This window comes from Sabethes cyaneus, chromosome 3, assembly GCF_943734655.1.
Source record: "Sabethes cyaneus chromosome 3, idSabCyanKW18_F2, whole genome shotgun sequence".
NCBI classification, from domain to species: Eukaryota; Metazoa; Arthropoda; class Insecta; order Diptera; family Culicidae; genus Sabethes; species Sabethes cyaneus.
Window position 1 is genome coordinate 48,502,552 of NC_071355.1, and position 23,403 is coordinate 48,525,954.

The following is a 23,403-nucleotide window of genomic DNA, read 5'->3' on the forward strand; positions in this document are numbered from 1 at the left end:
CCAAATCGAAGGGACTAGTGTGGAACGCGTCAGTGTTGGTAAAGATCTAGGAGTTGAACTAGCTGTAAATTAACCTTCCACAACCATTAGTCGAACATTATTGCTAAAGCAAATCGCAACTTGGGTTTTATAATGCGTGTGGCCAATGATTTCCGTGACCCATATTCTTTGCCTGCTCTTTACTTCTCCCTTGTACGATCCATTCTGGACACAGCTTCTGTGGTATGGAGCCCGCATACAAAAGTTTGGCCAGCTAAAATCTAAGCAGTGCAACGGAGGCTTATTAGATACGCACTAGGATGTGTACCCTTGTCGGACCTTTGTAGCCTTCCTCGTTATGCGGACCACTGTAAGCTGCTGAATATCGAAACGTTAAGCAAAAGGAGAGATGCATCTAGAGGCGTCTTTGACGCCCAACTGCTGAACTTCGAAATAGATGCTCCTAAACTTCTGGCATTTGTAAACATCTACGTGAAGCGCCTTTGGCGTAGCCAGGGAATTTCGCTGGAGGGGGCCCAGGGGGTGCACTTTAAAAAAAACTCATTACAATCCTGTTACACCGGCTGTCACGGATAGAACAAGGTTTTAAGGGAATTATCAAGCGGACTTCATGGGGGCCCACACAACTACAGACCAGATGTTTACCATCTGACAGATCATACAGAAATATCGGGAGTACTACTTGCTCTCGCGTTACATCTTTATTGATTTCAAAGCAGCATACGATACAGTCGATCGAGACCGGCTATGGCAGATAATGCACGAACATGGTTTTCCAGATAAACTGACGCAACTGATCAGAGCTACATTGGATCGAGTGATGTGTTTCATTTGCATCTCGGGGATACTTTCGAGTCCCTTTGAGACACGTTAGTGACTCAACGGGAATAGTTACGTCATAAAATATTCAAGATCCATGATATTTTCATGAAAATTGAAGTTTGTGAACCTACATCGTATAATGTAGTTTGAGAAAAATTAGTTGATTGTTTAATATATGTAGCTGAATATGGGCTGAAGAGTTCTGAAGGGGGCCTAGTCTTCCAGGCACCCCGTCTAATGACGCCAACAGTAATGCCTCGATTGCCAAGATCCCGTGGATTTGTTTGGCTCGACTTTCAAAGCCCACAATACGGACAACACGAACTAATCCAGGCAATGTGCTCTGTATTTAATGACGTCTACGATTACTATGACTTTTCTACCGTACCTTGGAGTAATACTAGACTCCCAACTTTCCTTGAAACATCACTATTCTCATGACATAGCAAGTGCTAATAGAAACCTTGGCTTTATTATGCGGATTGCCAGAGAATTCACCGACCCGTTTTACCTGTGACCAGGCTTGTTATTTCCTCACTCATTGTGCAAAAAGTGCAACCTTTTTTTTTTTTCAACACAATGAGCAGAACTGCTGTCAGAAATCTATACCTATAAAGAAGGATTTCTGTCTGTCTGTCTGTCTGTCTGTCCGTATGTTCCTTATAGAATGGAAAACTACTGAACCAATCGGCATGAAAATATGCATGTAGAAGTTTTTTGGGGCCAGGAAAGGTTTTAGTGATGGTTAGAAACCCCTCCCCCCACTAAGAGGGAGGGCTCCCATACAAATGAAACACAAATTTCTGCATAACTCGACAACTAATCAAGCAAATAGAACAAAATTTGGCATGTGGGTGTTTTCGGTGACAAGAATTTATTCTATGGTAAATTGAGACCCCTCCCCTCTTTATAAGGGGAATTATAACTCCTCTCCTCTTTAAAAGGGGGGGCTTCCATACAAATTTCCTCATAACTCGAGAACTAATCAAGCAAATGGAACCAAATTTGGCATGTGAAGGTTTTTGAGGGCAAGAATATTGTCTATAGTAAATTAGGACCCCTCCCCACTTTAAGAGGGGGAGCTCCTGTACCAAAGAAACACAATTTTCCTCATAACTCGAGAAGTGATTAAGCAAATGGAACCAAATTTGGCATGTGGGTGTTTTTGGAGACAAAAATTTTTTCTATGATGAATTGGGACCCCTACCCGTTTTAGGAGGGTGGGATCCTATACACATGAAATACAAATTTCCTCATAACTGAAGAACTAATCAAGCAAATGGAACAAAATTTGGCATGTGGAAGTTTTCGAGGGCAAGAATATTTTCTATGGTAAATAAGGACCCCTCCCCACTTTAAGAGTGGGGGCTCCTATACAAACGAAATACAAATTTCCTCATAACTCGAGAACTAATCAAGCAAATGGAACCAAATTTGGCACGTGGGTGTTTTTGGAGACAAAAATTTTTTCTATGATGAATTGGGACCCCACCCCACTTTAGGAAGGGGAAATTTCCTCATAACTCGAGAATTAATCAAGCAAATGGAACCAAATTTGGCATGTGAAAGTTTTCTAGGCCATGAATATTTTCTATGGTGAATAAGAAGCCCTCCCCACTTTAAGAGGGGGGCTCCTATACAAACGAAATACAAATTTCCTCATAACTCGAGAACTAATCAAGCGAATGGAACCAAATTTGACACGCGGGTGTTTTTGGAGACAAATTTTTTTTCTATGATGAACTAGGACCCCTCCCCACTTTAGGAGGGGGGGCTCCTATACAAATGAAATTCAAATTTCCTCATAACTCGAGAACTAATCAAGCAAATAGAACCAAATTTGGCATGTGGAGGTTTCTGGAAGCAAAAATATTTTCTATGGTGAATTAGGACCCCTCCCAACTTTAAGAGGGGGTGCTTCTACACAAATGAAATACAAATTTCCTCATAATTCGAGAACTAATCAAACAAATGGAACCATATTTGGCATGTGGGTGTTTTTGGAGGCAACCATTTTTTCTTTGATGAATTAGGACCCCTTACCTTTTTAAGAGGGGGGGCTCTCATACAAACGAAATACAAATTTCCTCATAACTCTAGAACTAATCAAGCAAATGGAACCAAATTTATCATGTGGGTGTTTTTGTAGGCAAGAATATTTTCTATGGTATATTTTTTATGGATTTCCCCACTTTAGGAGGGGGGGGGGACTCCTATACAAATGAAAAACAAATTTCCTCATAATTCGAGAACTAATCAAGCAAATGGAACCAAATTTGACATGTAAGTGATTTTGGACGCAAAATTTTTTTCTATGGTGAATTGAGACCCCTCTCTTCTTTAGAAAGCGAGTTATGGCCCATCTCCCCTTTAAGAGGGTGGGCTTCCATACAAATAAAATGCAAATTTCCTCTTATCTCGAGAACTAATCAATCAAATGGAACCAAATTTGGCATGTGGGAGTTTTAGATGGCAGAAATTTTTTCTATGGTGAATTACGACCCCTTCCTCTTTTAAGAGGGGAGCTCCCATACAAATGAAACTCAAATTTCCTTATAACTTGAGAACTAATCAAGCAAATGGAACCAAATTTGGCATGTGGGAGATTTTGGAGTCTTGAATTTATTTTACGATAGTTAGAGACCTCTCACCCCTATGGTAGGGGGATATGGACTCTCATACAAATAAAACAGAAATTTTTGCGAAACTCAAAAACTAATCGAACTCGAGAAATTCGAGACTCTTCCATAAAACATTAGTCAATACAAGACCACAAAAACTATCTATAGTAACACTAGATCATTCAGGACGAGACGGTCGCGAGTGTTGCCGGTGACCCGCCGTCGGAAGCGCCGCCCACTGGGGGGCTTGCAAAACTCGAGATTGTGACAAAGATCATCCGAGATTCATGATTTATGTACAACACAGGTTAATTTGTGGCAATACGAAGTTTGTCGGGTCAGCTAGTGAGAAATAAATCCACACCAAGAGAAACAGACTAAACATAAAGAGAAAAATTGATGCGCAGCAAAACTTCTTATTGTGCTCTTTAAATGAGAAACTTTCGGTTTCGCTCTCGGTTCTCTCGATGGCTACAGCAGTAAGCGGGAAAACGAAACATCCGGTGCGCGTACAGAAACTATAGACTCAGAGGCATCAAGGCAATCAAACGTCGTTAGATTTTGAATCTTAGCAGACAATTACCTTTGTTTATAATGGGACTTTACTGTAGGTGCGTGTCAAGAAGCAAGTGCATGGGAATTCCAATATTGTCATTTTTTTTTGTCACTTTAACAGCTTATGTCATTCGTGACTTCTGCGGGGCTGGGATTTGAACCCGGGTCCTCGGCGTGAGAGGCTTTTGTGAATGCTAACCACCACTCCGGGAGTGACCCCATATTGTCATTTCTAAATAACATTTTTCGCACTGTTGCCGTTGTGACATGCATAACCATATGATGCAGTTGCGTTCACGGGCAGCCAAACTCAACTGAATATACTAAATCAAATGTAAGAATCATGATTCAACTGCATTAATAGATTAATATTTTTCTGACGGCAATGACCGCTATTTACAATCGTCGTTTTTTCTCTACGCACAACCTATGTTAAAAATACCCGTAGTTGTCATACATCAGAGCATCGCAACAAGAGCATCGCATTTAAAGTGTATTAACATTCTGTTGCTCCTCAATGAGTAGCGCAATGTGCGGTTGCTCATACAACCGCGTTCAGCAAGAAAGAGAAAAGTCAAAGTGTAACGGAGAAGAATAAATCGTGTTGAAGACTGAGCACTCTGTCTGACTGTCTCTTCTCTGTTTTTTTCCTCTGAGGAGGAGTCATCCCTGCCTGCGACCATTGTACTCTTCACTTGTTCGCTCCATTCTGAAGATATCGGTCATAATATGGAGTCCTTCCAACAAAATTTGGAGCAACCGAATTGATGCAGGCCTGCAGGCCAGATTCCCAGGTTAGGTTTCGCTCTAAGGTTTCTACCGTGGAAAACCCCCAACCGTTTGCATTTTGTGCTGACCGTTGTCGACTGCTGGCAATCGACACACTGGCAAAGAGGCGAAATATTTTCCAATCCATTTCCGAGGGAAAGCTGTTAATGGGAGAAATAGATGTTCCAAACATACTGCAGTGTTGTTCCGATTATATCAGCCCTTCTGTGAATTTTGGGCTGATGTAATTGGAAAACTAAACCACCCAGTTGGCTTCGAGGTATGACGCTGGTCTAATAAGCCAGTCGTCGTATGTTCGAATTTCGACTGGGAGAGGCTGTTAGAGTTAGAATTGGGCGATACCGTATCGATACCCGCGAAATCGATACTCGAAGGCCGATATTTCGATATATTTCATCGATACTTACGACGTCGATATTATGCTAAATCGATAATTTCGTCCCGATACTGTTTTGATAAAGCGGCATATACAGTTGAAAAAAAATGACTAAAAATAGGCCAGGAAATGCTCAAGAAAGCAATATTTTAAGGATTTTTTCTCGCGCAGTTTTCTTTTCAGGTAGCTACTAAGCTTAATTCTCAAATTTACTTTATTGGAATTGACCAAGGGGTCGGTCACTCGGCACAGCCGTTTTTATGTTAGGCGACTTGAAACGAGCCGAACTGTACCGATTTCGGTACAAGTGCCGAACTGCAAGATTTGTTAAATTCGTTATAATCTTACCGATTTGGCAACCGTGCGAGATGATTTTGACACCTGGCAATGCTCCCATTTCATATGTAAAATTGAACCGGAGGTGTGCCGCTTGATATCTCTGTAGTGCCGCGGCACAATGTGCTGAGTGTCCGAACCCTTGGAATTGACTCTTATGCAAAACCTTGAACAATGTCACTTACATGTTTAACGTTTATTGAACAGTAAGTGTGTACGATATGCGATTTTCAGCAATTCAAAACTGACCAGAGAGCACAGAGAGTAGTATTGGGCGATGACGGCTTTAACAAAGACTCCAGCTTTTTACGCGCCATAATAGCGGTGAAAGTGGCAGAGGTGGGACAGAGATCGAGCAGAGCTAGAATCGGAAAGGAGCTACTCCCGGCGGAGCTCTGCAGGAATGGCCAAGAACCTCCAGCAACGACACATCACTGGATGGTTTCAGGGGTTTGGGAGAGAGCTGCCGGACGAGTGGATTAGGGTGTGGTTTGTCCCATCTACAGAAAGGGCGATCTGATAGATTGCTGTAATTACCGCAGCATAACGCTGGTCAAAGCCACCAACAGATTTTGTTACGTTGTCTATCCCCGGTGGCAGGAGAGTTCGTAGGGTAGTACCAGGTGGGCTTTATGCAATAAGGTTTAAAAAGGTGTGGCAGATGGAGACATTTGATGGTATTAGTAGCGAAAAATCCGAAAAATTCGAATTCGAACAGGTGCTCAACTGAAGTGAAGGTACGACTACACGCAGCGATAGGTCCGTTGAAACCGAATGTTGTACGGTGCAGTCGAGATTGTAGCAATCCAGCAGAACGAAGCGAACGTTGAGGAGCACGAAAGTCCAACAACGAAAGAATACTCGGCGAATCGATTTCCCCATTCAGCGTCTTGGCAACAAACATGGCTTGCTGGATTTTTCTCCGACGTTCAAGTGTATCAAGGCCAATAATCCTACACCGATCAGGATAAGGTGGTAAGTGCACAGGATCACGCCAGGGTAGATCACGTAATGCCAGTCGAATAAATCTCTTCTGCACTCGTTCAATTCTGAAAGTCCAGGCAAGTTGGTAAGGAGTCCAAATCAGACATGCATTTTCTAACAGTGGTCTAACCAGAGAGCAGTACAGTGCTTTTAGGCAGTATGGATCCTTAAAATCCCGTCCAATTTTGGAGATAAAACCTAGTTGTCGGGTTGTCTTCGAGATGATAGACGAGCGATTCATATTGAAATTAAGCTTTGCATCAAGAACAACACCCAGATCGTTGACATGCTCGACTCTTTTGAGAACATGACCATCAATGTTGTATTCAAACAGTATTGGGCTGACAATACGATGGAAAGTCATAATCTGACATATTGCAGTACTAACGGTGAGCCAGTTCGTATATCACATTGGGCTTTATAGAACCCGTGCTACTACGGATCAAATTTTTATTCTTCGGCATGTCATCTAGATGTGTCGGGAGTACAACCCATCATATTTTTGTGGATTCCAGGGCAGCATACGATTCAGTCGGGCGCGAAGAGCTGTGGTAGGTGGTGCGGTTTTCCGTACAAAGCGACGTGTCCGAAATAGAGCGGTACTGGAGCGAGTGATGTGTTGCGTGCGTGTTTTTGATTAATTTTTATGAATCCCTTTTTTTTCCTAATCCCAGAATGCCGCCTTAAATAGTATCGATAAATCTAATATCGATGCTTTGCGAGCGATATATCGACGGTATCGTTAAAGCAGCGGATTTGATATTGATATTTAATTATCGATACTTTCGGGTTAGAGTCAGTAGGATCGTAGCAACTGGCCCTGCAATTGTCCTGCACTCTAACACCTGGCTGCGAAGTCTGTCGTACAAAAACTGAAGGTCAAGTTTCGATAACGGAATGTCGCACCTAGGCTTTGCTTTGCTTTATAAGGCCATTGCAGATCATTTTCAAAGTTTTTGTCACCCCCCTCCCCCTTGGAAATTGGCTTGAAAAATCGGGGGGCAAAAAATAATTTGTAGGAGTTAATTTTTTTATAAAATCAATTGTCTGTGGGCTCTACAGCCTGAAAAATTCGAAAAATGAGTGTACGAGTTGAGTAAACTTTTCTAGCACGAAATAGAAATGGAAGTTCAAACAGTGGAATATATGAAAATCGGCCAAAAAAATTTTCTTTCGTTTTTGTCTTTTTCTTCGTAGATTTTTGCATGAAAAATAACAACGTATTTATTAAAAGCAAGAATAGATTTAGTTTTCACGTTTAAACTTTTAGTAAAAATGCCTAAAATTCGCTTTTTTTGCTCGATTAAAAAATTCTCTTTGTTTTTTTTCGGCCCCCCCCCCTTCAGTGGCCTAACACCGGAAGGACAAAAACTTTTTTAAATACAGTAGTTTACCGATTTTATCTACTCATCCGAAAATTTTTGATAGATATATTTGGACAGTAGACAAATTTGGGGAAAAATAAATTGCTCCAAAATAATTTAAATGAACAAAAAACATTGTTGATATTGATCATTTTCTTCAATTATGAATTATTTTAGCGTAATTTTACGCATAGGGCTCATTTTATTCATATTTTCCATTAGCTATATTGCATGTCAACTCAGCAATATTATGAAAAAAGACATATCGAAATTCAAAATTGCTCCGATTTTATTCAAATTTTGTGTACTTATTCCTTTGCAGTAAATTTTAGATCTGTATTTTTAATTGGTACTTAGGGGTTTCTTTAATTGGTACTTAGGGGAGTCAGTGTGGTCCCAAAAGTTACCATTTTTCCACCTTTTTTCCTTTGAAAATTCATAACTTTTGATCCATTGAACCGATTTTAATACCAAATGGAAAGTATTTTAATGAGCTTTTCAGCAAAAATATTGGACTGAAGTCCCAACTTTTTTTTATTATCGCAAAAACATTGAAAACATTCACTTTTTATGTTTCCATGGTGTGTAGACCAAAGAAATTCGAAGTTTTCATAAAGTATCGAGAATACAATGGAGACGCATGGTTCTTGTTTTTACTTGTAATAAAAGGGGGTTTTTGACAAAGAAATGCGTCTCTAAAATAAAACGCCTTACGAGTCCATTGCATTTTCGTATCTTTATTTCTTAAAAAAGAGTATATCAAAAACTAAAAATGTCGGATATCTGTTTTTTAATATCGTATGTAAACAACTAGCTTGCCGTTGAAAGTATAATGAAAAAATAACACCTTTTTTCCATTTCCGGGTTTTCGAGTGGTTGCTATACCTTTATACTATATATTTATATAGTAGAAAGGCAAAAACGAATATTTTAAATGTTTTAAGTGATTTTAAGACCTCCTACAAAAAATGTTTTGGCAATCATAAAAAACTTTGAACGTCTGTTTGTTGTTTTTTTTCTGAAAAGCTCATAAAATTCCTTTTATTTGGTAATAAAATTATTAAAATCGGTTCAATGGTTCTAAAGATTAGAATTTTTAAGGAACGAAAGGTGATAACTATAAAAAACAAAGAAATATTCCCTGTTATGCGTAAATTCATGAAATCTTCCAAATTTTCATGCCGAAATGACAATTTAAGAAAAGGTAGATAAAACCGGGTCTAAATGGTAGACAAAATCGGGGGTACCGTCAATTCGGGCGAAATTGATCAGGCGGGTGAAATTGATCACCTTGGACCAACGAGTAAAAAACTCTTTATTCTACGTTTATACTGATTCATAAAACTGAATATGCACCCATCCATATAAAGATTGAGTTACAGGTCAAAGTCACTTGGCTTTCAGCAAGATTGATCTTGTAAATGGCTTGATTTTTTAAAATTTACTATTTTGATCGAATCGCAATTTTCAACATGCCCGATAAAACTCTTTGCTGTTAACACAAATTTCGTTGCAGAAGGAAATTTTGATAGAACTAATTCGATTCTCTAATTATCTGGCTGTGCTTTGATAATTTCCATGAATAGAATTATGCGACAGAAATTGTTTGATTTGACCTTTTACGAAATAAAACGAATGATAACATCATGAACTGAGGCAACATAGATTTCTAGATCGCTATGGGTGCGAAATGGAGCTGCCACCTGCGAAAGTTTATTCTTTCTGTGAAGCAGAATGGAGATTTATAAAAGGGTGCAAAAGACAGACAATACTTCGCACAAATTTTACAAACGCTCCATATGGCAGTTGCATGAGAGTGCAAGAGATCGGTTTGTGCTTACATAGCGAAATGCAACTACACATTCAAAGAGACAGTCAAGCTCCCGTATATGAGGAGAATTAAATTATTTGTTTCACTAGATTGGTGAAGATTGTATACGAAAATCGTACATTTACACATATATACAGCAATGTTTAAACAAAAACAAATGATTACGATGCTAAAATTGGCTTAATATCTTTTTTATCGTTCATATTTATTTAGCAGATGCATCAACCATGCTAATGTAGAGCTGACTGTTTGATTTTTGTGCTAGTTGCTGTACGCGACATTGTTGCCTACATACAGGCAATATCTCGATTACGCCAGATTTTATACTGCACGTTAGGTTATTGCTGTCAGAGCGTATGGTTTAATAGCAATATCGTCTTGATTTCTACGTGATCAATTTCACCCGTTATTTGTAAATTTCCAATTTCACGATTACATTAAGTTTTATCTAAAATAAAACTATTTATATAAGATATAGATGATACCACAGAACAGAAGTGGAAGTAGAAAACCAAACACGTACATGCTACTTTCTACAGATACTAGCGAACCTGGCGGTAGCGAGTCACTTTTTTCCACGAAAACACACGAACGCATACGAATGCACACGAAAGCATGTGAAAGCTGCTATGCGATTGGCAACGAGCGTTCTGCTTATATTGCTGTTATTCGCTTCTATGCGAAAACCTTCCCAAAGAAAAATAAAAACAAAAAAGACTCTGTTACCAGTTTTGATCGCCGAATCGTTCGAACTTCCACTTCTGTTCTGTGATGATACTGTCGTGTAGCCAGCACTACAGTACTTATTTTAAAATTGAATCATCTTCCTAAATATGTTTCTATTCAAAGATATTTAAAAAATACTCGAAAAAGTGATCAATTTCACCCGAATTCACGGTACCTAAATTCGGGTGTAGATTAAACCAGGTGTAGATATAATCGGAATACCACTGTATTTGTAATGGCCTAATTTCCATTACATGCCAAGTTTACTAATGCATTATGTTCTATCTCAAAGCATTATTAGGGTGGTTTTGTTTCAACAATTTGGGGTGATTAAAAACAAGAGTTAAATGCGTACCAAAAATACGATGTTTTTACAAAAGTTGTAGAATACATTAAAGAATAGGGTATTGTCGTTATCGTCGAGCCACTGTAAAGGTCGGGCCAACACGATTTTACAGTTTTAGTAACTCATGATATCTATGATACAATCATTGTAAAACTTCTTACTGTGATAGGTATCTTTTTACAATATTGGGGGTTTTCAATCGTGTATTCAAAACGTACTGAATTCAGTGACTAAATCTTACAAAAAAAGTTTTCCACGCACATTGAACTTTTCTTCAAGAAATGATTCATGAAATACAATTATCGAGATAAATTTTGAAAATGTATGAAATGTGTTGTGCTGCATACGAAGACTGTAGAAAAATCCCCTCCAGTAAGGTGTTTGGGAAGGCTAAGGTGAAATACTAGAAAAGCGCTATTTGTACAGGTCGGGCCACTTGAGTAGTCATGGTTGGGCCACCATAATTTTTAGCTCAGAAGCGCAATAATCACTAGAGAATGTCAATCACGTAAAATGCGATGAAATAAAGCAAAATTAATACGATAAAAACCTAGATTTTTGTTGTTTTTTTTATTGTAGTTGTACACTTCGGAAAAGGCGATTGTAGCAATATTAATTTTACAAGATTACCAAAATTTCGCTAAAATGCAATTAAAAATAGGGTATTTGTGCTTATATGAGCCGTTGTTTACGGAATTCATTCTTTTCATGTCTCTATATAGAATTTCAATATGTATGTCTTAGATTTTCTGCAGTGGCCCAAGCTGTACAATATGGCCCGACTATGACAACATTTTTTGTCTTCACGTAAATGACTATAACTTTTTTATTTTTCAAGCAATCAATTCAAAACTTTCCGGAAATATACCTTATTCTTAGACCTTCGCAACGATGTATTGAGATTTCCAAAACTCCTTTTGAAACGAAAGTTATGGGCGAATTCTAAAATGTGGCCCAACCACGACGACACTCCCCTACTCTCCGCTACAGAGACTATAGATTACAGAGGCGCCGAGACACTCAAAATCCGCTAAATTTTGAACGAAAGCGGAGAGTTTCCTTTATTTATGATGGTACTCTCCGTTTTGTTTGAAAATCTAGCGGATTTTGAGTGTCTCGGCGCCTCTGTAATCTATAGTTTTTGTACTCTCCGCCAGATCTCGCTCCATCTGGTCTAACCATCTTGCTCGCTGCGCTCTTGGTCATGTTGTTCCTATCGAATTTGAGGTGAACACCATCTTTGCAGGGTAGTTATCCGGCATGCTTGCAACATGCCCTGCCCATCGTATGCGTCCAGCCTTAGCCACCTTTTGGATTGACTAAACTCGTGTTTTTAGTCTTTGACCTTGAAATGCGGTCAGGCATTAATATCAATCACAATCTGATCACAAAACTTCGCCAATTTCAAACAAAATACAACACAACCCAAGGGAACTCAAACCTGCAGAACACCAACTGACGAAAGTACATAATTAGTATGAAACACTCGTAGGATTAAGACGTGTTTTCTTGTAAGTGCAAGTTTGTATGTAAAAAAAAAATGTATCCAACTAGAGTTTTTGTTAAGAAAAAGTTCAAATGTTAATGTTAAATGTTTCTTGTTAAATCTAAATGTTGTGTTACTAATACTTGACGACTTGTAATTTCTGTAATTCTACCTCTAAATAGGCGTCCGAAGATGGCTGAATGAAATATAGTAGGCTGAAACGCGTAACGCAGAAAATATAAAACTGTTTCATTCCTCACCGAAAAAAATCAACGAAACCCAAACACAAACATTAATATCAATATTTTTTGAAACGATGGTTCTACAATTGATCGAGGGACGGTAGGGAAAAGTAATGAAAAATTGTTGGGAATGGAGAGGAAAGAATGGGAAGCAAGAGGGCGAGGGGAGGAGGTAATGGGTAGCTACGCTTAACAAGTTGTTGTGACTCCTACCTTTTGTCCAATGCTGGAAGGTGCATGGGTCGAATCAAGCTATACTCAGAGATTATAACCAGATTTGAACCCACAACACCCGTCAGGGCGTGTGGCTCGCTGGTACGCGTGAACCTTTGAACCATAGAGGCGCTGGACAAAAGGAGACTGCGCAACCCCCCTTATTAATGTAGCGACGTATCTGGTGAGGGTTATTTTTAGACATAAATTGTGCCTCTTCCCCCTTCTACTGTAGAAACCACCGACCGAGAAGTTTTAATCTAACTTGTTTTTACTTTCAGGACGACGACACTATGCCGGCCCTTACGACTTGCAAAGTAATACCCGTGGCGCTGTTCGTCCCTCAGCGTGAAAGACTTCGTCCCTATGAGATTGACCAAACTCGTGTTTTTAGTCTTTGACCTTGAAACCTCCTTCCCACTCCTTCTCCTCCATTCCCAAAAAAAATTCATTACTTTCCCTTACCGTCCCTCCGTCAATTGTAGAACCATCGTTTCAAAAAACACCTTTTGGATACTGAGTTCTGCTGTATACCGCCGTAGATCGTTCTTAGCACTCGTCGTTCGAAAACTCCGAGCACTCGCAAGTACTCCTCGAGCATCGTCATTGTTTCATGCCCATAGAGAACAACCGGTCTAATAAGCGTCTTGTACAGGGTGAACTTTGTACGGGAACTTAGTCTGGTCGACCGCAATTGCTTGTGAAGCCCATAGTAAACACGACTCCCGCTGATAATACGCTTCCGAATCTCACGGCTGGTATCATTGTCCGCCGTTACCAGCGAGCCAAGGTAGACAAATTCGTCGACTACCTCAAACTCACCGCCGTCGATCAATATAATACTGCCCAAGCGGCGTCGTTCGGCCTCGGTTCCACTGGCCAGCATGTACTTTGTTTTAGACGTTTGCCAAAGACCTCCGTATGCGAAAAATCGCGCTGATATAATCGGAACCATACTATACCGGGGTGCAGCGGTAGTTTAATTGCAAAAGCACTTGGGCACCAACCGAGAGAGACTGTGGGTTGGAGTCCTACTTGCCATTGAACGGCCCAATAAATTTTTGGCCTCATATCGAAGTTTTCCCAGTGTCATTCAGATTATCTTGTTTCGCACCATTACAAAAAAAATATAAAAATGATAAATATCACCTTGTACAAAACCAAGATTTCGAAAATATTTCCTAGAAATGATAATTATTGGAATTTAAAATGGAAATTTCGGCTACTAGTGAGCAAACTCTTTCGAATTGGACGACAAATAAAGTTTATAGAGCGGGAAGTGAAAAAGATGTTCCATTCAATTGTATGAGGGGCATTTTATCAATTTCTTGTAGTTCAGATGAATGAGAGTTTCAATCCCTCAGTTTTGCTCGGAAATGTAAACCGCCTATCTTAAATATATTCTATAACCGAAAAACAATGAAAATTTTCGTTAGGAAAGAATGGAAACCTATCAGGAAAAAATCGGAATGGGTTTCAAGGAGTTACGAGGCCAAAATGTTTATCATGAAACCTTTTTAAAGAATTTGAGAGGATGAATGAAAGAAGTCTTTAAAATATTCTACTCGGACTCTACAGTAATAAGTAAATTACGTTCCAAAAATCTGCACTATTTTATTTCAGATAGAAAAATTTAACTTTCTGATAAAATTAACGAAACAGGTGTGCTAGTTCATTTAAAATTAAAAAAAGCATGCAGTAATTATGACAGGATATTTCAAAATAAAACACAATAAAACAACTCGACTGCGATACAGTTGTGGTTCAATTAATTTTCCTTGCATGCGGATCTTCGGAAAAGTAGCTTGCTATCATTTCCGCTCGTAAAAATTCTTCTACGACTGTTTTTTATCTCTGCCGTTTAATACTTTGTTGGTACTTTTACTTCCTCTTTGGCCGTCAATGCTGGTGAACAGCCGAAATATGTTTTTTTCTGAATCAAATTCCAAATAACAGTAAGTTAATTACCCTTCCCAAAATTTACTGCTTGCTTGCTCTACTCGGAACATCTTCTCTCGGAAGACAATCAAAAAAAAACTTCGCCGTGTCAAATTTCCATTCCGAAACGCATGCTCACGTTCCAAATGCAATAATAATACATAACGGCAGTGCCACCCCCTTGCAAAACAAGACGAAGGAAGTCAGCCTAGTCCACCCCGAACGGAGCGAACGAAACGCACCAAGCGTTTGCTGGGCAGGGGCTGCCGCCTCTGGTAGCTGTACGTAAATGTTTTCATCTTTTATTCATCTCGGCGTGTTGAAAGTCGTAATTGGCTCAACATCACCACTTTTATAGTGCTATAACAATTATTGTTATTACTGTTGCTTACTGTTTTGCAGCGGGCCGCGTCGTCGCCTCCGCCAGCAACAGACAGCATAGCATGTACACGCAGCGGAGCGATAAAAGTTATGCTTTTCACATAGCCCAGCTAAGCATTCTGCTTAATTAAAATACGAACTCAAAAGCTCTCTCTGCGGGACCGAGGGACGGAAACGTGTCCGGATGAGGATGGCTTCGTCCCGGATTGGGACATGACGGTGTACGGTCATTGCGCCGAAATCGTTTTCCACGTTGTTATCCATAAAGCTTACAGTTCTTTCTTTCACCTTTTCAATCTTCGGTGCTTAAAAGTGCCCGATCCCGATAAGCAACCGTTAATAAGTTAGTTATGCTCCACTGAATTATCAATCTGAGACGATAGCGGAGCGGGTAAACAGTACCCGTCGGGCGCCTCGATATTCTCAATCCAATCTTAAGAAATGCTTTGCGCTATCTTAATTGATATCGGAATCACTCTACTCTGAATGGGAAAAAGGTTCACTCTTTAATTCGGCTGCCACCGACCATGATGCTTTTGCCTGGACGATCGACGATAGCAATGTGTTTATTAAACGTAAACTCATCGTCTTCAACAGATTTTCTCGTTTTTATTTTCATTTTTTTCGGGAGTATGACTGTCGAATCTGACAGTCTGCAGAAATCGCCTGTCTCTGATTTCGGCACGATTGCGGCGAACGTATTATTTCGCCGGTTTCATATCAATAATTCCAGCTCATAGGATTTAATGTCAGTCGTTCTGACTCTAACTGACTCGGAGTTCCGTTATGGTGGGTAGCGCTCTGATGAAAGGCAATAAATGAGACCACCGCACCGTTTTTACTCATACGCTTAGAAAATCTGCAGACGGAAGCAAAATTGTGCAAATTACTTGAAATAATGGGAGTTTTATCGCTGGACAAGGTATGTATAAAGTTAATGCTTATACTTTTCGCAAATTGCGAATTGGTTTCCTAAGCTGGTCGGATTGCTGTCAGGATGAATCGTTTGTCTGTGAACCATGGGGAGCCGCAAGTTTAATCAGAATTTAAATAGCTCATGGATAAATGCACATGCAAACTCGTAATGGTTTTATTCATCAACACAGAAAGTTTGTTTCGAAAATGGGAGTTTTGAGATACATTAAACCACATGTTGACAATCCACACAGATGGTTCAGAAATAGATGGAACGACTGTAACCTAAAGTACCATCTTTGTACCAGAAATAAAATTATACTATATGCAATCAGCAACCGGGTAACTGCTGGCAATTATGAATCGAAACTGTAAATTTTGTTGATAATGCAAAACTAACTAACGATGATAACAATGTTTGATTCCGTCGCAGGCTAAATTATTCCTGAAGAAAAAATCTAAATAAATCCCGCATTAAATTGTCGTCAACGAGAAGCCACTCAGCAGAATTATATTGCCGAGGTTACGATATTACCTATTCAGAAACAATCTCGTTTACGATGAGACATTGATTGCTGCTAACGAGCTGATTGGATCATCCTGAGCGCCAAAAGTTATAGCTAGAGAAGTAAAAAAATGGAAACTTAGATAGAGGATATGAAAAATGGCACTTCACTCCTCACCAAACCAGCATCCTCTTCAGGGAGTAGGAGTAGGTATAAAGTCAAGCTGGCTGTAAAGAAGCAACATGTTTGCACCGATCAGTCGGTCGGTCGGTCGGTCGGTGATGGTGCATCGGTGATCGGAACCCCACATGGCTCCCCACATCGCATCGCCAGACGTCCTCGACGCCGTCCGTCGTCGTCGCCAGAAGCAGTCTCAGCATCGGTAGCGACAGCCTCGTCATCTTTTCAATCAAATATGTATGAGAGTGTGCAATAACGATTGAAAATAGGAGTAGAAAAATGCAATCTAGCTCCTTGCTCTTTCCATTCACCGTAGCCGGGCAGAGATTGTCCTTTGCAATTTGGATTCCCCAGCTTTAGCTGCCGTTGGTTTCGGGCGCTGCTGCTGTGCTTTGGCACATGCGAATGAGATTTGAGATTCCGAGTGCTTTCTCGAGACGGAACAAGGAAAACACGGGATATTCTATCGTACAGTTACTGGCAAACAGATTTACGCTTAGGTGTGTGCTAGTCATTGCATTTTAATGGCACCGTAGAAAGTTGCCTTAGATATAATGGAATTATTTGTTCGCGTTGAAAACAACATTAGTCCCGTGGAACGTGTTCCGACTACTAAGAAACAATGTTGCTCTAATGCATTCGACTCATAGTTTACTGGTATTCTCTGAAAAACATTTTTTTCTAAAAGCAATTGTTGACGATCGGAACGTACCATTTAGCAGATGAACTTGTCTGATAAAAGCATAAAAAATGTACACTTCAATATTCTACATGCACGGTCTCATTGTACGTCAGATTCATCCATTTTACCGGACAAACCTCCTTGACCTTTGCTTAATCAAGCCCCCTCAAATCCGTGCTGGAAAAAAAATCCAAAACTGACAACATTGCCTACGCACTGTGAACGAGAAAAGCCTCCAACGACCGACAAGGCAGTCGATTCTTCACTTCACCACAATCCGAAACCGTTCCGCTCTGTCTAGTAGAGTAGACCGACAGGCACTCATCGAGCCGACGACGAAAGAAGCAATCCTCGTGCTCGTCCTCGCCTTCGTCGACTAGCTAACGTCATCAATTTTCAACTAAGCACCTACACCAACCATGCCATAGCATAGGTAGGACGACCGGGAGGATTTCAATCTACGAAAGTGCTTACCTGTCTATTGATATTGCAACTAAATTAAATATAGATGACGTTGAGCATATCACATCCATTGCTATGTAGAAATCACACACGAAATTTGGCAGCGTCCACGCTCCGTTCACCTGCGAATGGAAGAGAAGTAGAAGGAAAAGGTAAACGTGATTTAGTTTGATTGGTTAGAGCAACTGCCTAATGTGAACTGGTCAGTATGGAGTTCTGTTGGGAAATGCAGTTTTTTTCTCATCAGAGTTTTGTCAATACAGATTTTAACAAATTTAGTAGCTGATTTCAAATTATAAACAGTAATATTTAATGGCAGTTTGTTCACATCTTCGAACAAATCCTTTTCGGAAAACTTTAGACTCGTATTTTTTTGTATGCCGTTTCAGTCCCCTTCTGGGCTGTAAGAGTCGCAAAATCACCAGTTTTATCATTGATGTGTTTTTAAAAAATAGGTTTTGAATCACTGAACTGATTTGAATGACCTTTCAGCCTTTCAGGAAGCGCTATGCCTATTGCCTATTGCCTACTACCTATACGCATCGATTTTAATAAAGAAAACTTTTGATTTTAAAGTACAAACTATTGAACAATTGAAATAATTAGCTTAGCCCTTAGCTCTTTCTATCCCAATTCTTTTCTTCCAATTTTTTGTATTATTTTCATTTGCTTTTTCGTATTGTTTTCGTCAGATTTTTGTTATAGGTTACCTCTCTCTCCCAAGTAACACACTTGGTTTTGAATAAGAATTGACAACAGATTTAAAACAAATCGAATTGCTGAGTTTTCGTTTGCCCACACTTAGTTATAACCAGATTACGACTGAAACAGCGCAAAAAACGAGCTAAAACATAACATGTGAAATATTTCAAAGTGACGCCTATGCGTTGCATGGTATTCTTACTACCAACAGATAAACTTAACTTAATTAATTTCCCTGAAGTTAAACATACAAGCAAAATAATCACCCATATTCTGTATTTCGAACGAGTTGAAATATTTCGATCGACTTGGCAAATATTTCGTTCGAGTTGTTTTTTCATATGAAGATCTTTCGTTCGAACCGCTGTTTTTTCGAAAACGTCAGTTTCGAACGAAACATAAACTCGTTCGAAATACAGAATAGGGGTGAATGTCACACATTTTTCGCAAGATAAAATTAGTAATTCATCAATCACTCAAAGCAATATTGTAGCCTTCAAATAATCCAAACTAAAGTGCGATTTTAAATTTATCGTGAACTTTGCCATTCTACTTCCGAAAAATTGATGCGCTCAAGATATACTTTTATAAGTAAAAGTTGAGTGGAATCGAAATAAATTTTTTGACAATATCACAAAACATAATAATCTCTTGAAAACCTTCTGAGGAACGTGCTGCTCGAGCCAAAGATGCTGATAAATTGCGCTCAAAAAATACTCGGAAAACTCATATATTAGAGCATCTAAGCTCAATAAAATATTGCAATGTATCAAAGTTATTGATCTGCGCTGTACTTCGCCCGATATTCAATGCCGGTAATTCGCAATTACGAAGTTGCTGATGTTTGTTTGATTTTTGTGTGAAAAAAAGAGAAAGAAGTATCTTTGCTTTTGTTTTCACGTAAGTTTTGACAATTGGTTTTAGTGCGAGTGCGAACGGGCTTAAAAACCACTTTTACTTTCGTAGTCGCGAATATTCAGTTGTAAATGATCGATAAAAGCTTGGCTTCACAACCGAAACACAACTTTAACCAGTTATTCTGGCTGAAAACATCGGCGTTAGAAATAAAACGTTTTTATAACAGCTTGTTTTCCATGAAACTTATTTATAATTTAAATGCTCTGTCTCTGGCTCTGGCTCTGGCTCTGGCTCTGGCTCTGGCTCTGGCTCTGGCTCTGGCTCTGGCTCTGGCTCTGGCTCTGGCTCTGGCTCTGGCTCTGGCTCTGGCTCTGGCTCTGGCTCTGGCTCTGGCTCTGGCTCTGGCTCTGGCTCTGGCTCTGGCTCTGGCTCTGGCTCTGGCTCTGGCTCTGGCTCTGGCTCTGGCTCTGGCTCTGGCTCTGGCTCTGGCTCTGGCTCTGGCTCTGGCTCTGGCTCTGGCTCTGGCTCTGGCTCTGGCTCTGGCTCTGGCTCTGGCTCTGGCTCTGGCTCTGGCTCTGGCTCTGGCTCTGGCTCTGGCTCTGGCTCTGGCTCTGGCTCTGGCTCTGGCTCTGGCTCTGGCTCTGGCTCTGGCTCTGGCTCTGGCTCTGGCTCTGGCTCTGGCTCTGGCTCTGGCTCTGGCTCTGGCTCTGGCTCTGGCTCTGGCTCTGGCTCTGGCTCTGGCTCTGGCTCTGGCTCTGGCTCTGGCTCTGGCTCTGGCTCTGGCTCTGGCTCTGGCTCTGGCTCTGGCTCTGGCTCTGGCTCTGGCTCTGGCTCTGGCTCTGGCTCTGGCTCTGGCTCTGGCTCTGGCTCTGGCTCTGGCTCTGGCTCTGGCTCTGGCTCTGGCTCTGGCTCTGGCTCTGGCTCTGGCTCTGGCTCTGGCTCTGGCTCTGGCTCTGGCTCTGGCTCTGGCTCTGGCTCTGGCTCTGGCTCTGGCTCTGGCTCTGGCTCTGGCTCTGGCTCTGGCTCTGGCTCTGGCTCTGGCTCTGGCTCTGGCTCTGGCTCTGGCTCTGGCTCTGGCTCTGGCTCTGGCTCTGGCTCTGGCTCTGGCTCTGGCTCTGGCTCTGGCTCTGGCTCTGGCTCTGGCTCTGGCTCTGGCTCTGGCTCTGGCTCTGGCTCTGGCTCTGGCTCTGGCTCTGGCTCTGGCTCTGGCTCTGGCTCTGGCTCTGGCTCTGGCTCTGGCTCTGGCTCTGGCTCTGGCTCTGGCTCTGGCTCTGGCTCTGGCTCTGGCTCTGGCTCTGGCTCTGGCTCTGGCTCTGGCTCTGGCTCTGGCTCTGGCTCTGGCTCTGGCTCTGGCTCTGGCTCTGGCTCTGGCTCTGGCTCTGGCTCTGGCTCTGGCTCTGGCTCTGGCTCTGGCTCTGGCTCTGGCTCTGGCTCTGGCTCTGGCTCTGGCTCTGGCTCTGGCTCTGGCTCTGGCTCTGGCTCTGGCTCTGGCTCTGGCTCTGGCTCTGGCTCTGGCTCTGGCTCTGGCTCTGGCTCTGGCTCTGGCTCTGGCTCTGGCTCTGGCTCTGGCTCTGGCTCTGGCTCTGGCTCTGGCTCTGGCTCTGGCTCTGGCTCTGGCTCTGGCTCTGGCTCTGGCTCTGGCTCTGGCTCTGGCTCTGGCTCTGGCTCTGGCTCTGGCTCTGGCTCTGGCTCTGGCTCTGGCTCTGGCTCTGGCTCTGGCTCTGGCTCTGGCTCTGGCTCTGGCTCTGGCTCTGGCTCTGGCTCTGGCTCTGGCTCTGGCTCTGGCTCTGGCTCTGGCTCTGGCTCTGGCTCTGGCTCTGGCTCTGGCTCTGGCTCTGGCTCTGGCTCTGGCTCTGGCTCTGGCTTTGGCTCTGGCTCTGGCTCTGACATGACAATGTAAAAAACTCCTTTAGCGAACATCGTCCCAACATTCCACTTGCACACCAACACCCTCTGATATGCATGCTGCAAAGTAACTTACATTTGTAGGGTGTTTACATTTGTACGGTTTTATACTCAACACTCGAAGCAATTCTTAAGCGATGCGACTATGTTGCGAAACATGCCTTATTAAAAATCAGAGGTGTTGTGTCCAAGACACGACCGCATATATAGGTGACGCAGGACTACGTAAGTCTCTTTGTATAGTGATAGTAGCATGTATTCATGCTTGTAATCATTCGATTCTTCATGTATACATGCTATATGCACCATATATACATACTACATGCGTTGTATGTAACATTTAGCAAAGTATTGTTACATTGAGTTGATCGCCGCAATTCAAATTGTTTGCTTATTGTGATCGGCGGATTTATCAAAGTAGTAACATTGTATACATTCAATTCTTTGCATTTGAAAACAATTGAACAAAATCAAGAACACAAACATTTGCTTTCCTGCTACCTTACTGAAATTAAAGATTGTTTTTATTATCCATGGTTTCCCACGTTGAAGGGATTTTACCAATTCAATCCTATTTTATCAACAGCACATCTTTTCACTACACTTCTAATGAAACGACAAGCATGCGTATTCATACAGAGTCATATTGTAACCGAACACTACAGCTGTAGCACATTTTTCGAACACAGATTTCAAAATCGACTAGGTTTAATCGTCTCGCAGTAAAGAATTTGCGATCTATTGGGACAACAAACTTGTGTCATTTTTTCTGGCACACTTCCCTAACACAGACATCAAATTGGACTAGGTTTAATCGCGTTCGTAAGAAATCTGTTGGCACGAGGGGGCTTTGTCAGTCTTCCCAAGCAAGGACATCAAAATGGTCTAGGTTTAATCGCGGTGTTAAGAAATCTTGTTGAAATGAGGAAGCTTTGTCGCTTGTTTTGGCTTACTTCCCAAGCACAGATATCAAATTGGTGTAGGTTTAGATCATCGTATAGAATCTTCCAACCAATCACGAAGCGAGAATTCTGGTAAAACATAGGTTCATTATTTTCAATTTTTCAATAGTTCAACATCAAGAATTCATACTTTTCTTCATTTGAGTCAATTCTTAGAAGATTTTCCGATCGATTGGTGTAAGAATATTGAAAATCGATCGGAAAACCGTTGAGCTATTAGCGCTCCAAACTTTTCATTTTTCGTGAAGCTCGCATTTTTCGATTTTTTGGAATGACACCCTATCTCAAAACTTGCCGTAAGACGTAGTCCTTCGTCAAAAATATTTGGTCTTAGTATGGACGATGGAATTAGCGCCAGAGTTTCGTCTGTGTGTCTGTGATTTTAATTCATTTTCATTAAGTCCACGTAACACAACCTCGGACAAACGTCAAAGAAGTGAACTTTGCTTCGCCCGTGTATCACTCTGTAACAGTAATATAGAGTTTGCTGCCAGTTACCGTACGCACACTTTACTGCGTTTAACTATACGCAAGGGGTTTCCAACTGCTATCATTACAATGCATCGAAAAAAGTTCCCTTTCATTAATTGTTGCTATACATGCTCCTGTGATTACTAAAAATTCATGATTACCAATCATTATTAAAGACCATAACCATTGGTTGTTATATGACAACCGCTGATTACATATTTAAGAAGTAAATGATTACAATAGTAATCCCTGATTACTATGCATTTATTCGCCATACAGGAAACCTCTTGCGCACACGCAATTCTTTGTTACTGTTGTGGGTTTTCTAACTGTGCTGTTGTAAAGTTTTCCAAACTGATTGAAAGCAAACCATTAACACAATCACAAATTGGCAATCTCTATCAGCAGAGCGCATGCTCCCTTTCAATGCATGCTATAAGCTTTCGTATGGATTATATCGTTGGCGTCGATATAGATTTTTGCTACTTTTGAAAGTCCTCTGAAGAAGTGTTTTGCGAGAAATACAGAATAAAAAAGTTACAGACACGGTTTGAGATAAAGGGATTTCGTCTTCTGCAATATGCGGTTTTAAGGTCGAGCCATCCAGCACGTTGGGCCCTTCTATTTCTAGTGTTGGTAAGGGCTCTTGCGACTTGGCCGGCCCATCGCAGTTTCTCAACTTTCGCCAGGTGTAGGAGTAGGAATATCTCCAACTAGTGCCTGCAACTCGTCGTTCATAAACCTACGCCA

General features: G+C 41.1%; 2 protein-coding genes across 2 annotated transcripts in view; both read right to left on the reverse strand.

Annotated features, from left to right (window-relative positions):
- LOC128744381 (dopamine D2-like receptor) overlaps positions 1 to 17,886 on the reverse strand; it is a gene marked incomplete at its 5' end in the record, with an annotated part of 94,767 nt that extends 76,881 nt beyond the window's left edge. Inside the window, one exon of the mRNA XM_053841360.1 lies at positions 17,768 to 17,886. Within this exon, the coding sequence (XP_053697335.1) occupies positions 17,768 to 17,886 (119 nt within the window). The remainder of the gene's footprint in view (positions 1 to 17,767) is intronic.
- Positions 17,887 to 19,639: 1,753 nt separating this feature from the next.
- LOC128744382 (uncharacterized) lies at positions 19,640 to 20,743 on the reverse strand (the record flags this gene model as incomplete). Its single annotated transcript, XM_053841362.1, has 1 exon — positions 19,640 to 20,743. A coding segment is annotated over one exon (1,104 nt), but the record flags the coding sequence as incomplete, so codon positions are not given.
- Between the last annotated feature and the right edge of the window lie 2,660 nt (positions 20,744 to 23,403).